The following is an 18,336-nucleotide window of genomic DNA, read 5'->3' on the forward strand; positions in this document are numbered from 1 at the left end:
GTCGCGGGCCCCGCGGGCCCCGGGCGACGGCCGCGGAGCCGGGGGGCCGGCGGGCGACGGCCGCCCGCCGGGGCGCGGCCCGCCCGCGGGACGACGCGGGCCCCCGGCGCAGGCACGCGCGCGGCTGGGCCGAGTCCGAGCGCGGCGTGTCCTACACGTTCGGCGAGGACGTCGTCGCCAAGTTCCTCGAGGCCCACGACCTCGACCTGCTCGTCCGCGCGCACCAGGTCGTCGAGGACGGCTACGAGTTCTTCGCGAACCGCATGCTCGTCACGCTCTTCTCCGCGCCGAACTACTGCGGCGAGTTCGACAACGCGGGCGCCGTCATGGCCGTCGACGACACGCTCATGTGCTCCTTCCACATCCTCCAGCCCGCCGCAAAGCCGCAGCCACCGCGCCCCCTCGCGTCGCGCGCGCCGACGCCTCGGTGAGCCCGGGCCGGCCCGCCTCGAAGCCCCCGCGTCCGAGCAGCCCTAGTAACAATGCTCTCGCGGTGATAATACAGGTGCCACGGACCAGACATGCGCACCTGTAGATCTGTGAGATCATCGCAGAGTGCAAGCGGCCGGTGCTCGACTCGGCCCGCACAAGCAGCCTGCAAGCTATGGCGGCCGGAGTATTTCGGAGGGTATATACCGGTATGGTAAAATACCGGTATATACCGGCATATACCCGGGTCCGTTTTCCCATACCGGGTATTTCGGTTTTGGTCGTCCGTCATCCCGTAGACGGGTACGGCGCGGCTGCCGTGCGTAGGGCCGCCAGCCGGAGAATTCGTCGCCGGCGTGTCTTACGTCGACGCTGCTCCTCATGCTCAGCATCGCGTGCCAGATGGCGTGGACGATTACCCAGTTCGACGTAACAACGGCGTACCTGCTGGCGGCATGGACCACGGGCTGACGCCGTCGCGCAAGTACTGTGACAACCAGGCGGTTGTCTTCGCAATGCGCAAACGCGACCTGACGTCGAAGTCGCGTCACATTCGGGTGCACCTGGGCTTCTGCTACGACATGCTCGACTGCGACGGCGTCAAGATCCTCTATGTTGGCACTGAGGTAAACCCGGCGAATGGCCTGACCGCGGCGGAGGCGCCCGATCGATTCGCCCGGACCATGGACGCCGTCACGGGACGGGAGCCGCAGGGCAAACCGGTCCAGTTGCGCAGCCGGAAAAACAGCGCGCTCTGAGTGTGCAGGTCGGGTTCGAGACCAGCGGCGCCTCACCGACGCCCGAGACGACCCCCGCGCTCTCTCCGCCGTCTACGACGAGCTCCGGGCCCAGCTCGCGCAGAAGAAGCCGCGCGGCGGGCGAGGCACGTCCCATGTTTGGCGCGCGCTCACGACGAACGCGGGCGCCGTCAACCCGGACGGCACCCCGGCCGCGGCCATCGTCGTCTCCGGCTCGGCCGTGGCCCCGGCGCTCGCGGACATCGTCGAGGCGAAGTTCCGCTACGACGCCGCGGATCCGCGGTTCTGCGCCGCCACGGCGCGCCGCCGCGAGGCGGACATGGCGCGGCTCCGCCGGCTCATCTTGCCCGCGGAGTGCGAGGCCGACGACGCGCCCAGCGGCGGGCCCGTGGCCCCCGCGGACGTGGCGGCGGCCCGCTCGCTCACCAAGCGGAACAAGGTGGCGCATCCGGAGGACGGTGTCGTCCCGGAGTCGCTCGTGTACGGCGGCGCGGCGGTCGACGAGGCGGCTGCGCCCGCCTTCTCACGCGTCTTCGAGACGGGCGTCGTGCCCGCCACGTCGTGTACCGGCGCCATGCGCTGCGTGCACAAGGCCGGCGACACGTCGATCTTCGAGAACCACCGAGGCATCGTCCTCTCCAGCCACTTCACCAAGCTCTTCGAGCGCGTCGTGCTCCCGAGGCTCATGGCCGTCGCGGAGGTGGACGAGGCCCAGGCCCAGGCCAACCCGGGCGTCGACTGCCGCATGCAGATCCACCTTCTGCTGGACGCGTGCGCGGCCCACCGCGAGGAGAGCGGCGGCGGCGACGTGTGGCTCATGACCATCGACATCACGCGAGGATTTCCCTCGACACCGCGCGCCCTGGTCGTCGAGGCCCTGCGCGAGGCCGGCGTCCGCGGCCGGCTCCTGCGCGTCATCATGGGCCTGATCTTCGGCACGAGCGTCGTCGTGGGCGTCCGTCCGGGCGTCGAGACGCGGCGTGTGCCGCTCGGCGTCGGGCTACTTTAAGGCGCGGTCCTCAGCCCGGCGCTCTTCGCGATCGCGACGAGCGGCCTCCTCGCCGCGCTCCGCGCGTCCGGCCTCGGCGTCCACGTCGGCGACGTCTGGGTCGGCGCGCTCATGCTCATGGACGACCTGGTCCTCCTGGCCAGGTCCGAGGCCGAGCTGCACGCCATGGCGGACATGGTGTTCGAGTGGGCGTGGAGGAACCGGTACGTGCTCGCGCTCGTCAAGAAGAGCCACGTGATCCGCATCGGCCCCGTCGACGAGGCGCCGGCCGAGGACGAGACGTACGTGCGGTTCCAGTGGAGCCCGCCGGGTGGAGCGGACGAGGCGACGATCGACGTGACGTTCAAGGTCGGGAGCACGCTCGTGTACCTCGGCTTCCTCGTCTCCGCGCGGGGCGGCTCCGAAGCTCACGTCGGCCGCCAGCTCGGCACCGCGGGCTCGATCGTCGACCGCATGGAGGCGGAGTACGGCGGGCGCGCCGTCGTCACAGTGGGCCAGTCCATGCTCATGTGGACCCTCCACGGCCGGGCGCAGCTCGAGTGGCCCGCCGCGGTCCTACCTCCCAGCGACGACATGGGCTGGTTCGAGGAGCTCCAGCGCCGGGCGCTCCGCGCGCTCCTCGGCGTCCACGCGCACGAGGCCAACTACCGCGTGCTGCTCGCGGTCCTCGGCCTCTGGAAGATGGAGGAGAGGTTCCTGCTCGAGCGGGCGCGGTACGCGTACGCCTGGGTGCGGTCGGAGCGCCGGCCGTGGCGCGCCGCGCTCGGGGACGAGCTCAGCCGGCTTGACGCCGACGGCGACGACGACGGCTTCCCGTGCGAATCCGTCACCGGTGCCGTCGCAGCGGCCCTCGACCGCCTCGGCTTCGACGATTGGCCCGAGGCGAGGAGCGACCCGATCGACGAGGATCCGGGTCGAGGGACCACGAACGACGGCTCCTCGAGCGACTACGACGCGGAGCGCCCCGCCGACGACGCGGACGACGACGCGGGCGCCGATGCGCCCGTCGCCGACGACGCGGGCCCGCGCCGCCGCTGGGACGCGGACGTGCGGCGGCGCTGCACGGACCTCGTCCTCATGCGCGAGGAGGGGCTATTCAAGGTCGACGCGGCGGCCGCAGACGGGACGCTCGAGCTCAAGTCCGCCGCGCTCTGGCTCGAGATCGCGGGCGAGGGCGCGACGGGCGCGCGCCGGACGGCGCTGCGCCAGTGGATGCGCCGTTGCGTCTTGAACCTCACGGCCGACGCGGGCGGCGTGGCCGTGCTCAGCGTCATCTGCGGGTGCTGGTGGGCCGCCCCCACGTCGCGCGTCCCGGACCTCGACGGCATGTGGCAGCCGCCGACCTGCGCGGCCTGCGGCGCGAGGTCGCGGTGCCTCGCGGCGCACCTGCTGCTCGGCGGCGTCGAGGACGACAGCGAACCGCGGTGCTCGTGCCCCAGCGCCGCGGCGCGCCGCGCGGACTGGGAGGCCGACGTGCGCCAGGCGTACGCCAGCTATGCCGACGCCGGGACGACGGTCAAGTTCGCCGCCGCGCCGCCGAGGTCCCTGCGACGCGTCGCGCTCATGCTCGGCTTCGCCGCGGGCGTCGACCTGCCGTGGAGGCTCTCGAGCCGGCTCCCGGCCATCTTCGCGGCCGTCTGGGGCCCGTGGTCGCGGGCGAGGCTCGACGAGGACGCCCAGGACGACGACTGAGGCGCCGGCGCCGAAGAGGCGCCGTGGCGCGAGGAGAGCCGCCGCTCCAGGCGCGCCTGTGGCGGACCGGCCAAGCCGGACCGACGCGACGCGCGCGGCGGGCTCTCGAGCCAGCGCCGGTGGCAGGGACCAAGCCCGGGGCACCGTGCGCGACGGCCCGCGTCGGCGCCAAGCGCCGGCGCCGGACCCGAGACCGAGCCGCCCGACGAGCCCGCCAAGCTGGCTCGGAGGGCCGGCGTGAGACGCGCCGGCGGCCCGGGCCAAGCCCGGGTCACCTCGCGCCAGGGACGTTCCGTAGGTCGTAGGCTCGTAGGCACCGGCCGAGGCTACGTAGGCTCGTAGGTACCTACGCGGTCCGTTGTAGGCTCCCAACGGACAGCCCCCCAGTGGGAGCCTACGTAGGTCCGTAGGCTCGAGTCGAGGCTACGTAGGCGCGTAGGCACCTACGTAGCCACCTACGGAACGTCCCAGGGAGCCAAGCTCCGCGCCAGGGACGTCTGGGCCCCTGCGACAGGGACGATCCCGGCCCCTCAAGAGGAGCCCCCCCGGGGCCCGGTGCCCCCCCAGTGCCCGCGCCCGCCCAAGGTAGGCGCGTAGGCGGGGTGTGTCGCCTAATGCGCTAGAGAGAGACCAGGTTCGCGTGCTCACCCGACTCTCACCCAGCTCCCGGTCGTGGCCGGCCGCCACGCCCGACTCGCTGCGGGGGAGCAGAGAGGTTCCCCCAACGTTCCCCCAGCCGGGACGTTTCACCTGACTTGCAGTCAGGCATTTTCGCGCTACAGAGAGCGTTTAGCGCTTAGGAGATGGTAACATTTCCCAATCACCTAGAAGGCGGTGTGCTGGAACATGTGACCTGGGCAGCAGCGCAGCTCCTCCGCCGACGCCGCCGCCGGCGCCGAGAGTGCCCCCCGAGTTGTGCGCCGACTACGTTTTGCTTACTAAGTAGAACTTTTTGCTTTATAGCTGCCCTGATGCCTCACCCTGTCGAAGTCGCCGCGTGCTGTTGGCTATGCCCGCGGCGACTCGGTCGTGTAAGGCCCGGCGCTTCTCCTGGGAGACGTCGAGGATGGAGATGGGCCCGAGGAGGAGAAGCCAGCGCGGGAAGAAGTAGTCGTGGGGGATGCCGTAGGCTGAGATGACCATTGGCAGCCAGAGGCGCTCGATGGAAAGGATAATCATGCTCTTCTCGTGGAGCATCTCCGCAACAGCGGATGCGCGGACGCGCTCATAGGCGCTGTTCATGATCGCAATGAGCAGGTTCAGCGCGAGGATGCCAAAGATGAGCATGAAGAGCTGGAGGATTGTCGTGATCGGGAGCTGGCGGTCCATCCGCCAGTTGTAAAAGCCGCTGCGTCCGCTGAGGTAGTCCTTCTCGAATTCACCGTAGAAGCCAGCGATGGATAGGTAGACCATGAGCCACTCAGTTGGCGTTTCCCTCATACAGATCGCGAAGGCAAGCCAGAAGCCGACGAGCATGAGGGCCACGACGGCGGAGAAGAAGCGCACCTCCCAGACGATCTTGACAATCATGCGCACGAGGGGCCCCCATTTCTCAAAGCCACGTGCGAAGGAGACAATCCTCGACGTGAATAGGAGGACGTTGACGCAGGCAAAGAAGGCCAACAACCAGCCACCGACCTGCATGGCGAGGAGGCCGTCGACGATAAGCTGGAGTGAGAGACAGGCGAGGTCGAGCGCCTTCCAGACCGCGTGGCCCGCGAAGTAATTTTGCGACCCCTCGAGCAGCATCTGCCGCACCTCAAGACCAAGGAAAAAGCAGGTCAGCAGGACCACGGGCAGGTAAAGCGCGAGAGCGAAGACCTCGCGGAGGCCATGGACGGGGCGTGCGCTCTCTGTCGGGTCCCACCGCGTTGGGAGACGCATCGCGGGCGTGACCGCGATGTAGAGCGCAATAACCAACACGAAGTGGGCGACGCAGAGCACGCACTGAAGGATAAAGATACTCCGCGCGTAGTGGTCCCACTTGAACTGGATTATGGCCCGGACCATCTCGCTCTCAAAGACGTGATAGTCATTCATCGACGCGGCGCAGCGAGTCACAAGCGCGAGGACGCTGTCCTGGCTCACCGCGTCGCCCCCGAAGGTACCGAGGACACGTTCGAAGGGAACGATCATCGCGGCGACCTCTGTCTTCTTGAGGTGGGCGCGGACAACGCTCGACGAGCGCATAGACGGCGCCGTGGCATGCCGCGCGTCCGCAGGTGACCGTCTCAGAATGTGGCGAGGGTTGCCGCACGTATGGAAGGCGCCTCTGGGCCGATGAGACGCGCCGTCATCGCTCTCCCGGTGCTCGAAGTAGCGGAAGCGCGCGTCGGCCCTTGACCAGAAACGCGGCCCAGAAGTTCGCGGGCGACCGGTGCTCGCTGCCCGCGGTCACGCTTGCACCCGTCGGCGGCATGAGCGCGAAGTTGTGGCCCGGAGGCAGGACGTCTGTGTCATGGATGAGAAAAGAGCGGGAGATGAAGTCGAGGTAGAGATCCGGGTAGTGGTCGGCGATCGCCTTTCCTGACTCGCTGCTGAACGCCGCGGCCGCGAGCGGCGACGAGTCAAGGGACTTCATCATCACGTCCAGGAGCTGACTCAGTGCCCCCTTGCGCTCGTTCACGAGGGCGACAGTGATAGGATTCATCCCGTTGCAGTCGCCGAGCAGGCCGATGGGGCAGTCCGCGTGGAGCAGCTGGTCGACGGCGCGCCGACTCTTTTTCCGCACTGCATACTGGAGGATCGACTCACCACTGACCGGGTTGACCTGATTCACAAGCGTGCGGTGGAGCCGCAGCGCTGCGCTGAGCGCCCGCGGGTGGTCGAGTGTCGCCCGCGCGGCCTCGTGGCTGAGCGCTTCATACCATGCCGGAACCCGGCTGCCCATGCCCATGGTGCTGAAGATCGTGCCGTTGCAGAAGACGAAGCCGCGGGCCGAGAGCGCAACGTCGTTTGTCGTCGTGTGTCGCGTGACAACCAGCTTCTCCCGGGGCTGGGACGGGTTTGCGAGGTCCCAGACGTCCACCGTGTTCTGCTCGGCCGCAATCGCGAGGTCCCGCGCCGCGGGCGCGAAGCAGAGGTTCTGCACGAGGCCCTCCATGGCGATCGTCGCCGTCCGCGCCTCGCTCGCGACGTCGAAGACGGCGACGAGGCAGTCGACGCGGCCGACGGCGAGGACGGCGTCGTCGTGGCCTGCGCGGCGCGAGGGGTCGCGAACGCCCCGACGTCAAGGGCTTTCGGCCCGTGTCCCCTCGTTTCGGCGCATTTTGGGACGAGCGACCATCTCTCGGAGCGCTCTCGACGCGCGGATGCTTGCTCCGGAACGGTCACGCGCGGAACGCGCGCGTCGAAGCTCGCTCGAATCGCCCGGTTCCCGCGCCGGTCGCGGCTCAGCGCGACCGCGTACACGAAGGCCTCGTGGACCGTCTCGAAGAGGGCGGCGATGTGGTCGCCGTCGACGGCGTAGACCGCCGCGCGCTTGTCCCGGCCGCCGACGGCGACGAGGCCGCCGTCGCTCGACAGCGCGACGGCGTAGACGCGGTCGCTGCGCTTGATCGCGCCGAACTCACGGAGGTCGACAGCGTCGACGAGGTATGCGTACGCGTCCCAGTGGCCGATGGCGAGCGTTTTACCGTCACTGGAGAAATGAACAGCCCAAGTGAAGGGCGCACCCTTGCCGAGCCAGGATGTCTTGACCCAGAGCACGGCGCCATCGGCCGCGGCGTAGAGCACAACGGCGTTCGCGTAGTCGCCAGCCGCGACGCGGGTCCCGTCCGGAGTCACAGAGACGGTCCAGACCTTGCCCCGGTGCTTAGCACTCCAGGAAGGCTGCAACAGGGACCCGCGCACAAGGTCGTAGCAGCGACACAACGCGTCGTCGCCGCCGACGGCGAGCACGGCACCGTTGCGGTCGACGCTCACTGCGCGCGCCGTCGCGCCGCACTCGCCAACGGCGCAGGGCGCGCCGCGGCCGACGTGGTGGAGCCGCAGCGTCGCGTCGAAGCCCCCAAAGGCCAAAACCTCGTCGTCGCCACAGAGCGCGACCGCACGGACCCGGTCGTCCGCATGCGCCTCGTAGCGGAGTGCGGCCGTGGTCACGTCGCAGAGCTTGACCTCCTTGGACGCGCCGCCGAAGAGCACAGACTTACCCGAGCGCGACAGGGCCACGCTGTAGAGCGCCTCGCCCGCGTCGCGCCGGAAGACGACGCAGCGGCTGTCGAAGTCGTAGACGACAATGAGCTCACGCGCGCATGCCGCGACGCGCCGCGTGGAGCCCGACAACGAGACGCAGTTGACCGTGTGGTCGAAGCGCATGGACCAGATTCGCGTCGCGTGGCGCGACGTGCGCGACGAAGTCGATGTGGCGGGCTCGACGATCTCGCGTGGCGAACCATCGGCCGAGGACTTCAGCCGGCCCGCGACGTCGTAGCGCCAGACCTCGGCCCGGCCGGACTCGCCGCCGAAGGCGACGTACTTGTGCGTCTCGACGGTCCGCGAGCTGCAGCGAAATCTAACCCAGACGGGCATGCGGTCCCGCTCGCCGAGCGACCCCTTGGCGTGCGGGTCTGCGTCACTCTCCACGCGGATCGTCCGGTTCCTCTTCCAGCGCCGCGACGCGAGGCATTTAATCCTGGGCATCGATGTCGTGCCGAGCGTCTTGGGCTCGGATGGCTCGCAGCGGCCGCGATTTTGCGGCAGCGTATCGTTGCCGCTTCGCACACGTGCGGCAGCGAAGCCGCGCGGTGCCCTGACCTTGTCGCCCGCAGCGCGGCGCATGTCGACGTAGCGGCGCTCGGGGTCCGTGAGGATGTCGCACCGGTCCACGTCGGCGACGACGGCGCCGCCGTCGAGCTCGACGGCGTATGTGCGGCCGTCGCCGCGCACCGCGTGGCGGAGGCCCCGGAGGTGGCGCGCACACGACCGCGCGGCCCGGAGGAACCGGACACATTTGCTCAGCGCAAGGCCCCAGGAGACGTAGGGTGGATGGCGCACGAAGACGGCGGCGAGGCCCAGGAGCACGACGGTGCCGTCGGCGACGCAGATCGGGTCGCGCGCGAAGCGCCACAGCGAGTGGTTGACCTCGACGTGGCAGATACCTCTAATCACTAGCTCCAGGAGGAAGAAGAAGGTCACCCAGAGGTCCACCGCGGCATACTGGGCCGTACTGAGCGTGCCCCGGTCCCGCATCGCCGCACAGGTGATGCAGCCGAGTGCCAAAGCCGCATTGACACCCAGCAGCCGCTTCTTGTCAAGGCTTTCGTGCACAGAGACGGCGCGCGTCCGCGAGCTCTCGCCTTCAAAAATGCGCAGGGCGGCGTCCTCGTGGACGTAGGCGCCGTCCTTCTCGCCGACAGGCCGGCGTGAATCCTCACCGTCGCCGTTTTCGCCAATCTCGAGGGCGCGATGCGTCTTGGCCCGGCAGAGCATCGACTGCTGCCGCGTGATCGCATTGTCACACTCGGGCCACTCTGCGGCGTCCTCCGCATCGCAGCTCGGTACGGAGAAGTGCACGTCGGGCCCGCCGTCGGCGCGGACGATCACGTGCTTATCTGCGGCGCCGAGCGCGACGCCCCAGGCCGTGCCCGACGCCTCGAAGCGGTAGAGCTCCGTGCGCGTGGCAACGGCATAAATGACGACCGCATCGCCCGCAGCGACAGCGAGCTCGCCCGCGCGCTCGAAGATCGCAAGCGCGTTGACGTCGCGGCCCGCCTGCCAAGTCGTGTCGAGGGACGCCGCCGCGTCGCCGTTGCCGTCGAGGTCCTCGACGTAGTCGAGGTGGCCCGGCGCGAAGCAGCCGACGGCGAGGTCGCGCGCGCCGAGTGCGACGGCGCCGACCTGCTTCGGGAAGCGGCGCTCGTAGAGCTTCGCATCGCGGTGCGCGTCCCAGACGACGCAGTAGAAGTCCATGCCGCCGCAAGCCACGCGCGACCCGTCAGGAGAGAGCGCAACCGTCGTCACCGTCGACGAGCGACGGAGCTCGAGGCGACCCGGCGAGGCGCCTGCCGCCGTGCCGCGCGTGGCCTCGCCCGGGTCGAGGAAGCGCGTGAGGTCGAAGAGCCGGATGTGGTCCAGCGAGTTGTCGAGCAGGTCGTAGAGCGCCTCGATCTCGCTATCAAGGAGCCGGACGCGGAGCAGGTCGCCTATGCGGCGCATTTCATAATTCCGTAGGCTCAGGACGAGGCTACGTCGACACATAGGTGCCCATATAGACTCATCAAAGGCGTTGCCTACATAGGCTCCAGAGGCTCGAGCCGAGGCTACGTAGCCTCGTATGCGCCAACGCACCGACACTGCAGCTCGCCAAAGATCCGCGCGATCTCGCAAAACTGGACAAGGCCGTCGTCGTTATTATCGAAGCGTGTCATGCGCACAACTACGAGGCCCGATGACAGCATGACGTTTCGCAGAAGGCAGGCGATGTCGACCTGTTCGTAGGACGTCCGCCCAGCCCACGCGCCGTCGTTGCCTGCCGCAAGGAGCGACGACGCCGCGGGCGGCGCCGGTGCCACAAGCACCACGGGCGCCGTGGTCGCGTCCTCCCGGTCAGCGCGCTGCGTCAGCGCATTCTCACCCTGGGGGGATGCCGCTGGTGGCGCCGCCGCCAAGAGCGCCACGGACGCCGCTGTCACGTCCTCCCGGTCGGCGCGCTGCGTCAGCGCATTATTGGGGGAAGCCGCGGGTGGCGCCGCGTCTGCGGCCGTGACCGCCACGAGCAGCGCGAGGATGTTGTGGTCCCGCCGCGCGATGGCGTCCCGCAATGCGCGCGCGTCGTCGGCGGTGAGCGCGTCGCGCCCGAGCTGCTGCTTCAGCGCCGTTGACAGCGCGGCGCAGACAATCGTTGCGATGGGCTCGTAGCGGTCCGCGCGGTGCTCCGCGCCGTCGAGGGCATGCCCGAGGGGAAGTGGCGAGGAATGCGGCGGGAGCACAGTCGACCGGGTCATGGGGGTCCCATCGCTCGTGCAGGGATCTGAGCCGCTCCGCGACCGGGTCTCATTCGCCGATTGAGTTGGCTTTATCGCCTTGCGCATTTTTATCACAGAGCAAATTTGTCGCCGAACTCTCTCTCTTTCTAGCGCATTAGGCGACGCCCCCGCCTACGCGCCTGCCTCTCGAGATCTCTACGCGCTTACTCGGGCGCGGGCACTGGGGCCCACTAAAGCCGCACCGGGCCCCGGAGGGGCTCCTCTTGAGGGGCCGGGATCGTCCCTGTACATACCAGGGGCACCAGACGTCCCTGGCGCGGGGCTTGGCTCCTGGCGCAGCCCACGGAGCTTGGCTCTCAGTCGGGAACGCTATGCACTCGGAGGCCGCGAGGTCCAGACGGGGGAGCTGGACTCGGGCATCTTGCCCTCAACTCCTACCTCAACCTCGGATGGCCTCCGGCCACCTCACCATCGACCTCTACACTCAAGGGCAGCCTCCCGGCTGCCTGCCCTTAGGTCCCCGGCTCACCCCCGCCTCGCCCTGGGAAGTTCCAGAGTGCTTGCGGAGTGCTTGCGGGACGAAAGCCATGAACCCCACAGAAAAGAGTGCCAATTAAATTCGACGGCCTATCCCACGCGACCAAACGCGTCGGTCTGACTGAGGGGCGGGCCAAACAAAAGTCAAGTTGTATTATCCGAACCCCCCCCATGCGGGATTTGGCTCGGCGCGTCTTACGCCGGCCCTCCGAGCCAGCTTGGCCGGCTCGTCGGGCGGCTCGGCCTCGGCTCCGGCGTCGGCGCTTGGCGCCCACGCGGGCCGTTGCGCGAGGTGACCCTGGCTTGGCGCGTGCCGCCGGCGCATCTCACGCCGGCCCTCCGAGCCAGCTTGGCGGGCTCGTCGGGCGGCTCGGTCTCGGCTCCGGCGCCGTCGCTTGGCGCCGACGCCGGCCGTCGCGCGCGGTGCATCGGGCTTGGCCCGTGCCACCGGCGCTGGCTCGAGAGCCCGCCGCACGCGTCGCGTCGGTCCGGCTTGGCCGGTCCGCTGCAGGTGCGCTCCGAGCGGCGGCTCTCCTCGCGCCGCGGCGCTTCCTCGGCGCCGGCGCCTCAGTCGTCGCCTCGGGCGTCCTCGTCGAGCTTCGCCCGCGACCACTTAGAGCGAGCCAAGCTAATGCGCTAGAGAGACGCGTCGCCTGATGCGCCAGAGAGAGAGAGAGCGCGCCCGCCCATGGTAGGCGCGTAGGCGGCGTGCGTCGCCTAATGCGCGAGAGAGAGAGGATAGCCGCTACTATTGTAGTAGGGAGCACTTCGGTCAGGGCAAGACACCGAAAACCGTGAAAAACCGGCGACGGTACGGTTCCGGTAAGCCCCCCGTCGATGCGGTGACGGTTGCGGTACGGCGACGGTTTTTACACGGTTATTGAGGCTCTGGGGCGTTTCCGGTTACGGTGAGGCCTCAGGGCGGCCCGGTGGAGGCCGGTGGAGGTCACGGGGCTCAAAATAGGCGTTATTTGGGGGATTTTCGTGATGGGACTGGGCTAAATAGCGTTCGCAACAAGAATCGGCGCTCTGAAGTCGCACAACGCCGCTGGGTAGGCGTGGAGGGCCTGAAAGCAGTCATCAGCACCGTACCACGCGACGGTAAAGCCTTGAACCGGCTCCGGTCCGGTTTCGGTAAGGCGTTGAAAATCCCGGTTACGGTTCCGGTTCCGGTTTTTCACGGTTACGCCCCCAAATCCCCGGTGACGGTGACGGTGGTCTGTACCGCCATTGCGTAACCTCGATAGTTCACCCTCGGGCGGCAGGGCAGCCCCATCAGGCTGCTTCCCCGTCCCGGGGTTTACTATCCCGCTAGATTCAATAGGCGCATTTCCCCGAGGCCTCATTCATACTTGAGATAAACCTGCTGGTTGGATCCTCGCCCAGCTGTTGACAAATCGGTGTTGTCCACGTTTCCCACGGCACCTAGGCTCAATTTAAGCGCATACTTGATGCAGTCCATATTGTCTTGTTGGGAAACGCTCCCGATGCAGTTGGCGAGGAGAGTGCCACCACCAGCTTGGCCGGAAAGGTAAGGGGGGACCATGTTAAAAGTCGCAAGCACCGCAGGGACATCAGTTGGCAATGTGGAAAGACATTGAGCCTTCTCAAGCCAATCAGGGTGCATACGATGGATACAGCCGATGCTACATTCTTCAACGCCCGAGTTGGACGCACATAGGTCCTCTCCAGTCGCACCAAGGCCTGCGGTGCTGCAGTCAGATTCGGTCAGGAAAGATGCTCCCATGGAGCTCAGTGCGAGGACATTGTGGGTCAATAGGTCAGATGTGAAGGTGGACCTGCGCATTAGGAAGGCGCCCATGTTTAGGCTCGCGGCAAAGAGAGCCACGTCTCCACATGGTGCTACAATTCCAGTTGCATGAGCCTCTTTCTCTGTATCTTCCTGCGCGTTAGAGACTATGGACCCGTCGACGAACCAGATGACGTCTGAGATCGCATCTCCGGTGGGCAGGAGCGCTGCGTCACTTCCGATGAGGTCCTCGATCCTAACAGACGTGTCGATAACAACCGAATCTACATCAGTGAGCAGCATCCAATCACAGCCTTGCTCTGCGAGAGCATATCTCATTGCACAAAACTTGGCACCTGTGATCGGATCTGCGAGGCGTGCCTCTGCGGCGATTGATGGGCAGTACTTGATCAACAGGCACTCGTAATCTTGTGCGCCGATAGGAACAAATGTGTACCGATTCTGCCTTGCGTATTCACGTTTATTGCTTGCTGTCGCTGTGCCCAGCTCAAGGTACCTATTGCAGTACGATATCTTCCAGCTCAATTGCAAATGGTAGGATGGGGACTCGGACCTCTCCCCATAGGCCACGTGACCAAGGCAGAAATGATTTCCATGTCCATCTCTGTCGATGTTAGACACAGTCTGTCCTGCACTGCTTTTCGCGTGGCGTCCACTAGTCACGGTCGCGTGGGCGCAAAGGATTACAGTACCGCCCCACAAGACGGAGAGAATCGCAATGGTCGCATACTGCACGAAGAACGGGGAATATGCGTTTCTCACATTCGAAGAAGACGGTGGCTTATCTACTCTCATCATCTGAATTGAGGAAAAGCTGCGCGGTATGAAACGGAAGCGCCATCGCCTAGACGTCAGTGACCAATCGTCGCACATCGACCGATTTGCACGTCCAAGCATAATATTATGATACCAGATATATAATGATATAGTTGGATTGGGAGCTGGGTGTGCCTTCAACATGGGTTCCACCCGGGGCCCAGCTCGGGGACTAGCGTAGTCTAGGACCCCCCAGGAAAAGCATAGGGCCGGCTGGATAGGAGAAGATTTTCCTGGGGTGCGCTCCAGGCGTACAATAATAGAGAGGATGTCAGCGACAGGCGATAACTCGTACTCGAGTATATCTTCTGTCTCTCTCCCCTGTATCCTGAATATCCTGGCTGATATATCCTAGCGGCTATATCACCTGCACACATTAAGGAATGATACATAGAGAGAGAGAGAGAGAGAGAGAGAGAGAGAGAGAGAGAGAGAGAGAGAGAGAGAGAGAGAGAGAGAGAGAACGATATGATAAACGGCGACTATCGTGGCCAGAAGGCGAGTGCGATTAAGGTCCCGTCTTTAATTTTCCATGAGCATGAGGCGTGAAGGCGAGTAGGTGGGAGAGGGGGGTGCGGGCACCCAGGGACTCATCGCATTCAAAACCTCTAGTTCTGGTTCGCTGAAAAGCGATTTTGTATGGATAATGCGCATCCAACACAGCACACCTGGGCATTCTGGGAGCATCGGACCTCCGAGAAAAAAACCATGACCAAGCAAGAATGGGCCAACCTGCAAAAAAAATTATTCAGCTTCAGCACAGTCGAAGAGTTTTGGAACAACTATGTACACATACCTCCACCGTCCGATGTGTTTTACGATGGAAAGGCGCGGAAGCGCGTCGGAGTGCCGCCACAAGATCGATTCATTGAGTCATTTTCGATATTCAAAGAAGGCATAGCACCCGAATGGGAGGATTCTGCAAACATCAATGGTGGTGAATGGAATCTTCGCAAGAGTGGTCGGGGGAATGAGGGGGATATGATCGATGAATGGTGGCAAAATCTCGTTCTGGGTCTAATAGGTGAGACAATCGATACTGAAGATCACATCTGCGGTGCACGCGTCGTTGATAAATCTGGTGGAAAGGGTTCCCATCCGGTGTATCGCATTGAGCTCTGGCTTAGGACCAAAGATGTTGGAATCACCGAGGGCATGAAGACGCGTATGATCGATATTATGACAGACAGTCGGGCACCGCGGACCTTATCAGACCAGTTCCAATGGAAAATGCATGGAGTTTGATATGATGTTTAGAAAATTATGCATGCCAGCCCTGGGTTCGATTGCGCTGTTCCACCCCTTTAATGACACAGAGTATCTGACTGCCACCCTGGGTATAGGGCGGGGCACAGCTGGGAGGCGGACGGGACGGCGTGGCTTATCAGCAGATATGCGCCTCTGGGAGTAGACTTGCGACAGGTTGCTGTTGGCGTCCTCACGGTGGAGATCTTAACTGCCCCCGTTTTCATCTACATTGCACGCGTAAACAACACATAGCAATACATACGCACGCACGCACGCACGCACGCACGCATGCACACAGCACACACATACATTCACGCATGGCGCGCTTACACACACGCACCAATCCTGCAGTCTTCAATTGGAGACGGTCGCAGATCGCAAAAAAGAAAAACCGAATATTTGATGCCGTCAACGCCCCGGCTGCACGCTGGTCGTGGTGAATGTGTACGTCAAGAAGGGAGGGGAGCCCCCCCGACCACAGCCCCAAGGCACATAAGTCCCCTGGGTGGCGCCCAACACTCCCAGCCCCGCGTTGCCTAGCCCAGTGGAAGGAGCGTGCACAGGGAGGAGTACCCCCCACGAGTGACTTTGCACTAAGCCTCATAAAGCGGCGAACGTGAGGAGCGGGGCCCTCTACAGAATAAAATTTGGCTTATAATGCAGGGCCTCAGAATCTAGCACAGTTGGAAAGTGTACACGATCTAGTGTAAGGCACTGGCACTACACCAGGCTTGTGGCAACGTTCGTAATAAAGTGGCTCTTGCCAGACGACATGTGGTCTGTGTTATAGTATAGGAATTGCGGATCACCACTGGGGATGGCTGGGGTAGTACTAGTAGCACGACCACATACTAGTAGTGGTTGAGATCGGGATTTAATGGATCGACTCGGAGCCGGGAGGCCGCAGAGGGGTCGGGGCACCCCCCAATCCCGGTGTATGGCGGCAATTCCCCATACCGGCGGTATATGCCGGCATATACCCGTCCTGCCTCAAGGCCTCCTCAACAGTGTCGCCATCCAAGAACTTGAAAAAGCCTGCATTTGCTAGCGATAAAAAAATTGCGTAGATCGCCGGAGAAGCATGTTAGGTGGGTCTACGGTGCCGTTTCATTCTGCTTCGCTGTACGTCGGTGATCTCGCCACAGATGCCTCTGAGGTGCGATATATCTATCTTAAAGCTTCAATAACTCCGGTTCGAAATATTCAGGGACTGCTATTCGAAATATTCAATACAGTCGGTCCAGTTGCATCGATCCGCGTATGCCGAGATGCCGTGACGCGACGGAGCCTCGGTTATGCCTATGTCAACTTCCACAACGTCTCTGACGCGGAACGGGCGTTGGATACAATGAATTACACATTGATTAAGTCAAAACCCTGCCGGATCATGTGGTCACAGCGGGACCCAACGTTGCGCAAGTCTGGTGTTGGCAATGTCTTCGTCAAAAATTTGGATGCCTCCATCGATCACAAAGCTTTATTTGATACGTTCTCGCTCTTCGGTAACATCCTTTCCTGTAAGGTGGCAACGGACGAGGCAGGACGTTCGCAGGGATATGGTTATGTTCACTATGAATCAGAAGATGCTGCAACAGACGCCATAAACAAAATAAATTCGATGACTATCTGCGACAAGGAGGTATATGTCGGCCACTTTGTAAGACGCACAGAACGATCCGGGCAATCAGACTGGACAAACCTCTATGTGAAGAACTTTCCTGCTGACTGGGATGAAGAAACGCTTCGCAAGGCTTTCGAGACGTTCGGTGCCATAACTTCATGCAAGGTACAACCACCTTCAAAGGCTCCAGCAGTAGTCAAGCCTGCTACAGATCTTGCCCTCAATGCTGAGGCACGAGCTGCAGCACGCGAGGCAGCCGAACAGGCAAAGCGTGCTGCTCTTGACGCCGGTGATGAGGCTGCAGTCGCAGCCGCAGAAGAAGCACTAGCAGCAGTCTGTGGTGAGGAGGCAGACGCCGCAGAGGCAGCGGCCGCTGCTGATGGTTCTGCTTTTGGTTGGGTTAACTTCGAGGCTCATGACGCTGCAGTTGCTGCCATGGATGCACTAAACGGTATTGCAGAGCTTCCAGGACAGGCCGGTGGCGCACCGACGACCCTGAAAGCGCCGCTCTTTGTGGGGCGTGCCCAAAAGAAGATTGAACGCGAGCGTGAGCTCAAAGCCAAGTTTGATGCAGCAAAAATCGAACGCATCAAGAAATATCAAGGCGTGAACCTTTTCGTCAAGAACCTTGATGATGGACTGGATGATGATCAATTGCGAGAAAACTTTGCTGAATATGGTACCATTACCTCTGCACGGGTCATGCGCGAGCCAGCCACTGGTACCTCTCGTGGCTTTGGATTTGTCTGTTTTTCTTCTCCTGAAGAAGCAGCCAAGGCTGTCACAGAGATGAACAATAAGCTTGTCCTTGGTAAGCCAATTTTTGTTGCTCTTGCACAGCGAAAAGAGGTGCGTCGTGCACAGCTAGAAGCGCAACACGCACAGCGTCGCACAACAGCTCCTTATGGAGCACATCCTGGTGCTATGGGCCCTGCCGGCGTGCCACCACACGCTCCTCAGGGTCTTCATCCAGCACACCTCGGTGCACCATACGGCACTGCTATGCCTATCATGTATGCAGCTGGAGCACCTAATGGCCACCCCATGGGCATGACTCCCCAGGGTCATCCTGGAGTGCCTATCGCTGGTGTACCGCCAAATGCTCGTGGCTATGTCATGGCCCGTGGTTCACCTCGCGGACCAATGACGGACCCACGCGCTGGCTTCGGGCATGGTGGTGCACCACGCCAAGGGGGCTACCCAATGCACCCAGGGCAGATGCAGCAAATGAGTAGTCAGGGGGGGTCGAATCGCCGTTCACGTAACCGTGGTGGTCAAGGCGGTCAGGGTCAGGGTGCGCAACAATACAAGTACACCCAAAATGCGCGCAATGCTGCAAACATGCCGCCTAGTATTCCACAGCTTCCTCCACAGGCGCACCTTATGCCTGCTACAGTCGGCCAGCAGCCTGGTCAGGGGTTCCCTGGTGGCCCTGGTGTCGCACCACCGATGCCTCCCTTGCCCCTGCAGCAGCCGCCACCAGCAGGCGCAAATCAACCACGTCGCACTCCTGAAGACCCGTAACGCTT

The 18,336-nt window shown here is 63.9% G+C and overlaps 4 protein-coding genes across 4 annotated transcripts in view; 3 read left to right on the forward strand and 1 right to left on the reverse strand.

The window, feature by feature from the left end:
- Positions 1-498, forward strand: part of AURANDRAFT_55044 (hypothetical protein) — a gene marked incomplete at both ends in the record, with an annotated part of 1,616 nt that extends 1,118 nt beyond the window's left edge. The window contains one exon of the mRNA XM_009042315.1: positions 39-498. Within this exon, the coding sequence (XP_009040563.1) occupies positions 39-431 (393 nt within the window). The remainder of the gene's footprint in view (positions 1-38) is intronic.
- Positions 499-12,693: 12,195 nt separating this feature from the next.
- On the reverse strand, positions 12,694-14,082 carry AURANDRAFT_66971 (hypothetical protein; the record flags this gene model as incomplete). The annotated part of the gene is made up of 2 exons (XM_009042405.1): positions 12,694-13,618; positions 13,676-14,082. The coding sequence occupies 2 exons, from the start codon at positions 14,080-14,082 to the stop codon at positions 12,694-12,696; spliced, it is 1,332 nt and encodes a 443-aa protein (XP_009040653.1).
- Positions 14,083-14,583: 501 nt separating this feature from the next.
- AURANDRAFT_16004 (hypothetical protein) lies at positions 14,584-15,006 on the forward strand (the record flags this gene model as incomplete). Its single annotated transcript, XM_009042316.1, has 2 exons — positions 14,584-14,748; positions 14,812-15,006. Coding segments are annotated over 2 exons (360 nt in total), but the record flags the coding sequence as incomplete, so codon positions are not given.
- Positions 15,007-16,253: 1,247 nt separating this feature from the next.
- Positions 16,254-18,336, forward strand: AURANDRAFT_55048 (hypothetical protein; the record flags this gene model as incomplete). The annotated part of the gene is made up of 3 exons (XM_009042317.1): positions 16,254-16,342; positions 16,394-16,972; positions 17,171-18,336. The coding sequence occupies 3 exons, from the start codon at positions 16,268-16,270 to the stop codon at positions 18,329-18,331; spliced, it is 1,815 nt and encodes a 604-aa protein (XP_009040565.1).

The sequence above is a fragment of the Aureococcus anophagefferens genome, assembly GCF_000186865.1.
Source record: "Aureococcus anophagefferens unplaced genomic scaffold AURANscaffold_30, whole genome shotgun sequence".
Classification (NCBI taxonomy): domain Eukaryota; class Pelagophyceae; order Pelagomonadales; family Pelagomonadaceae; genus Aureococcus; species Aureococcus anophagefferens.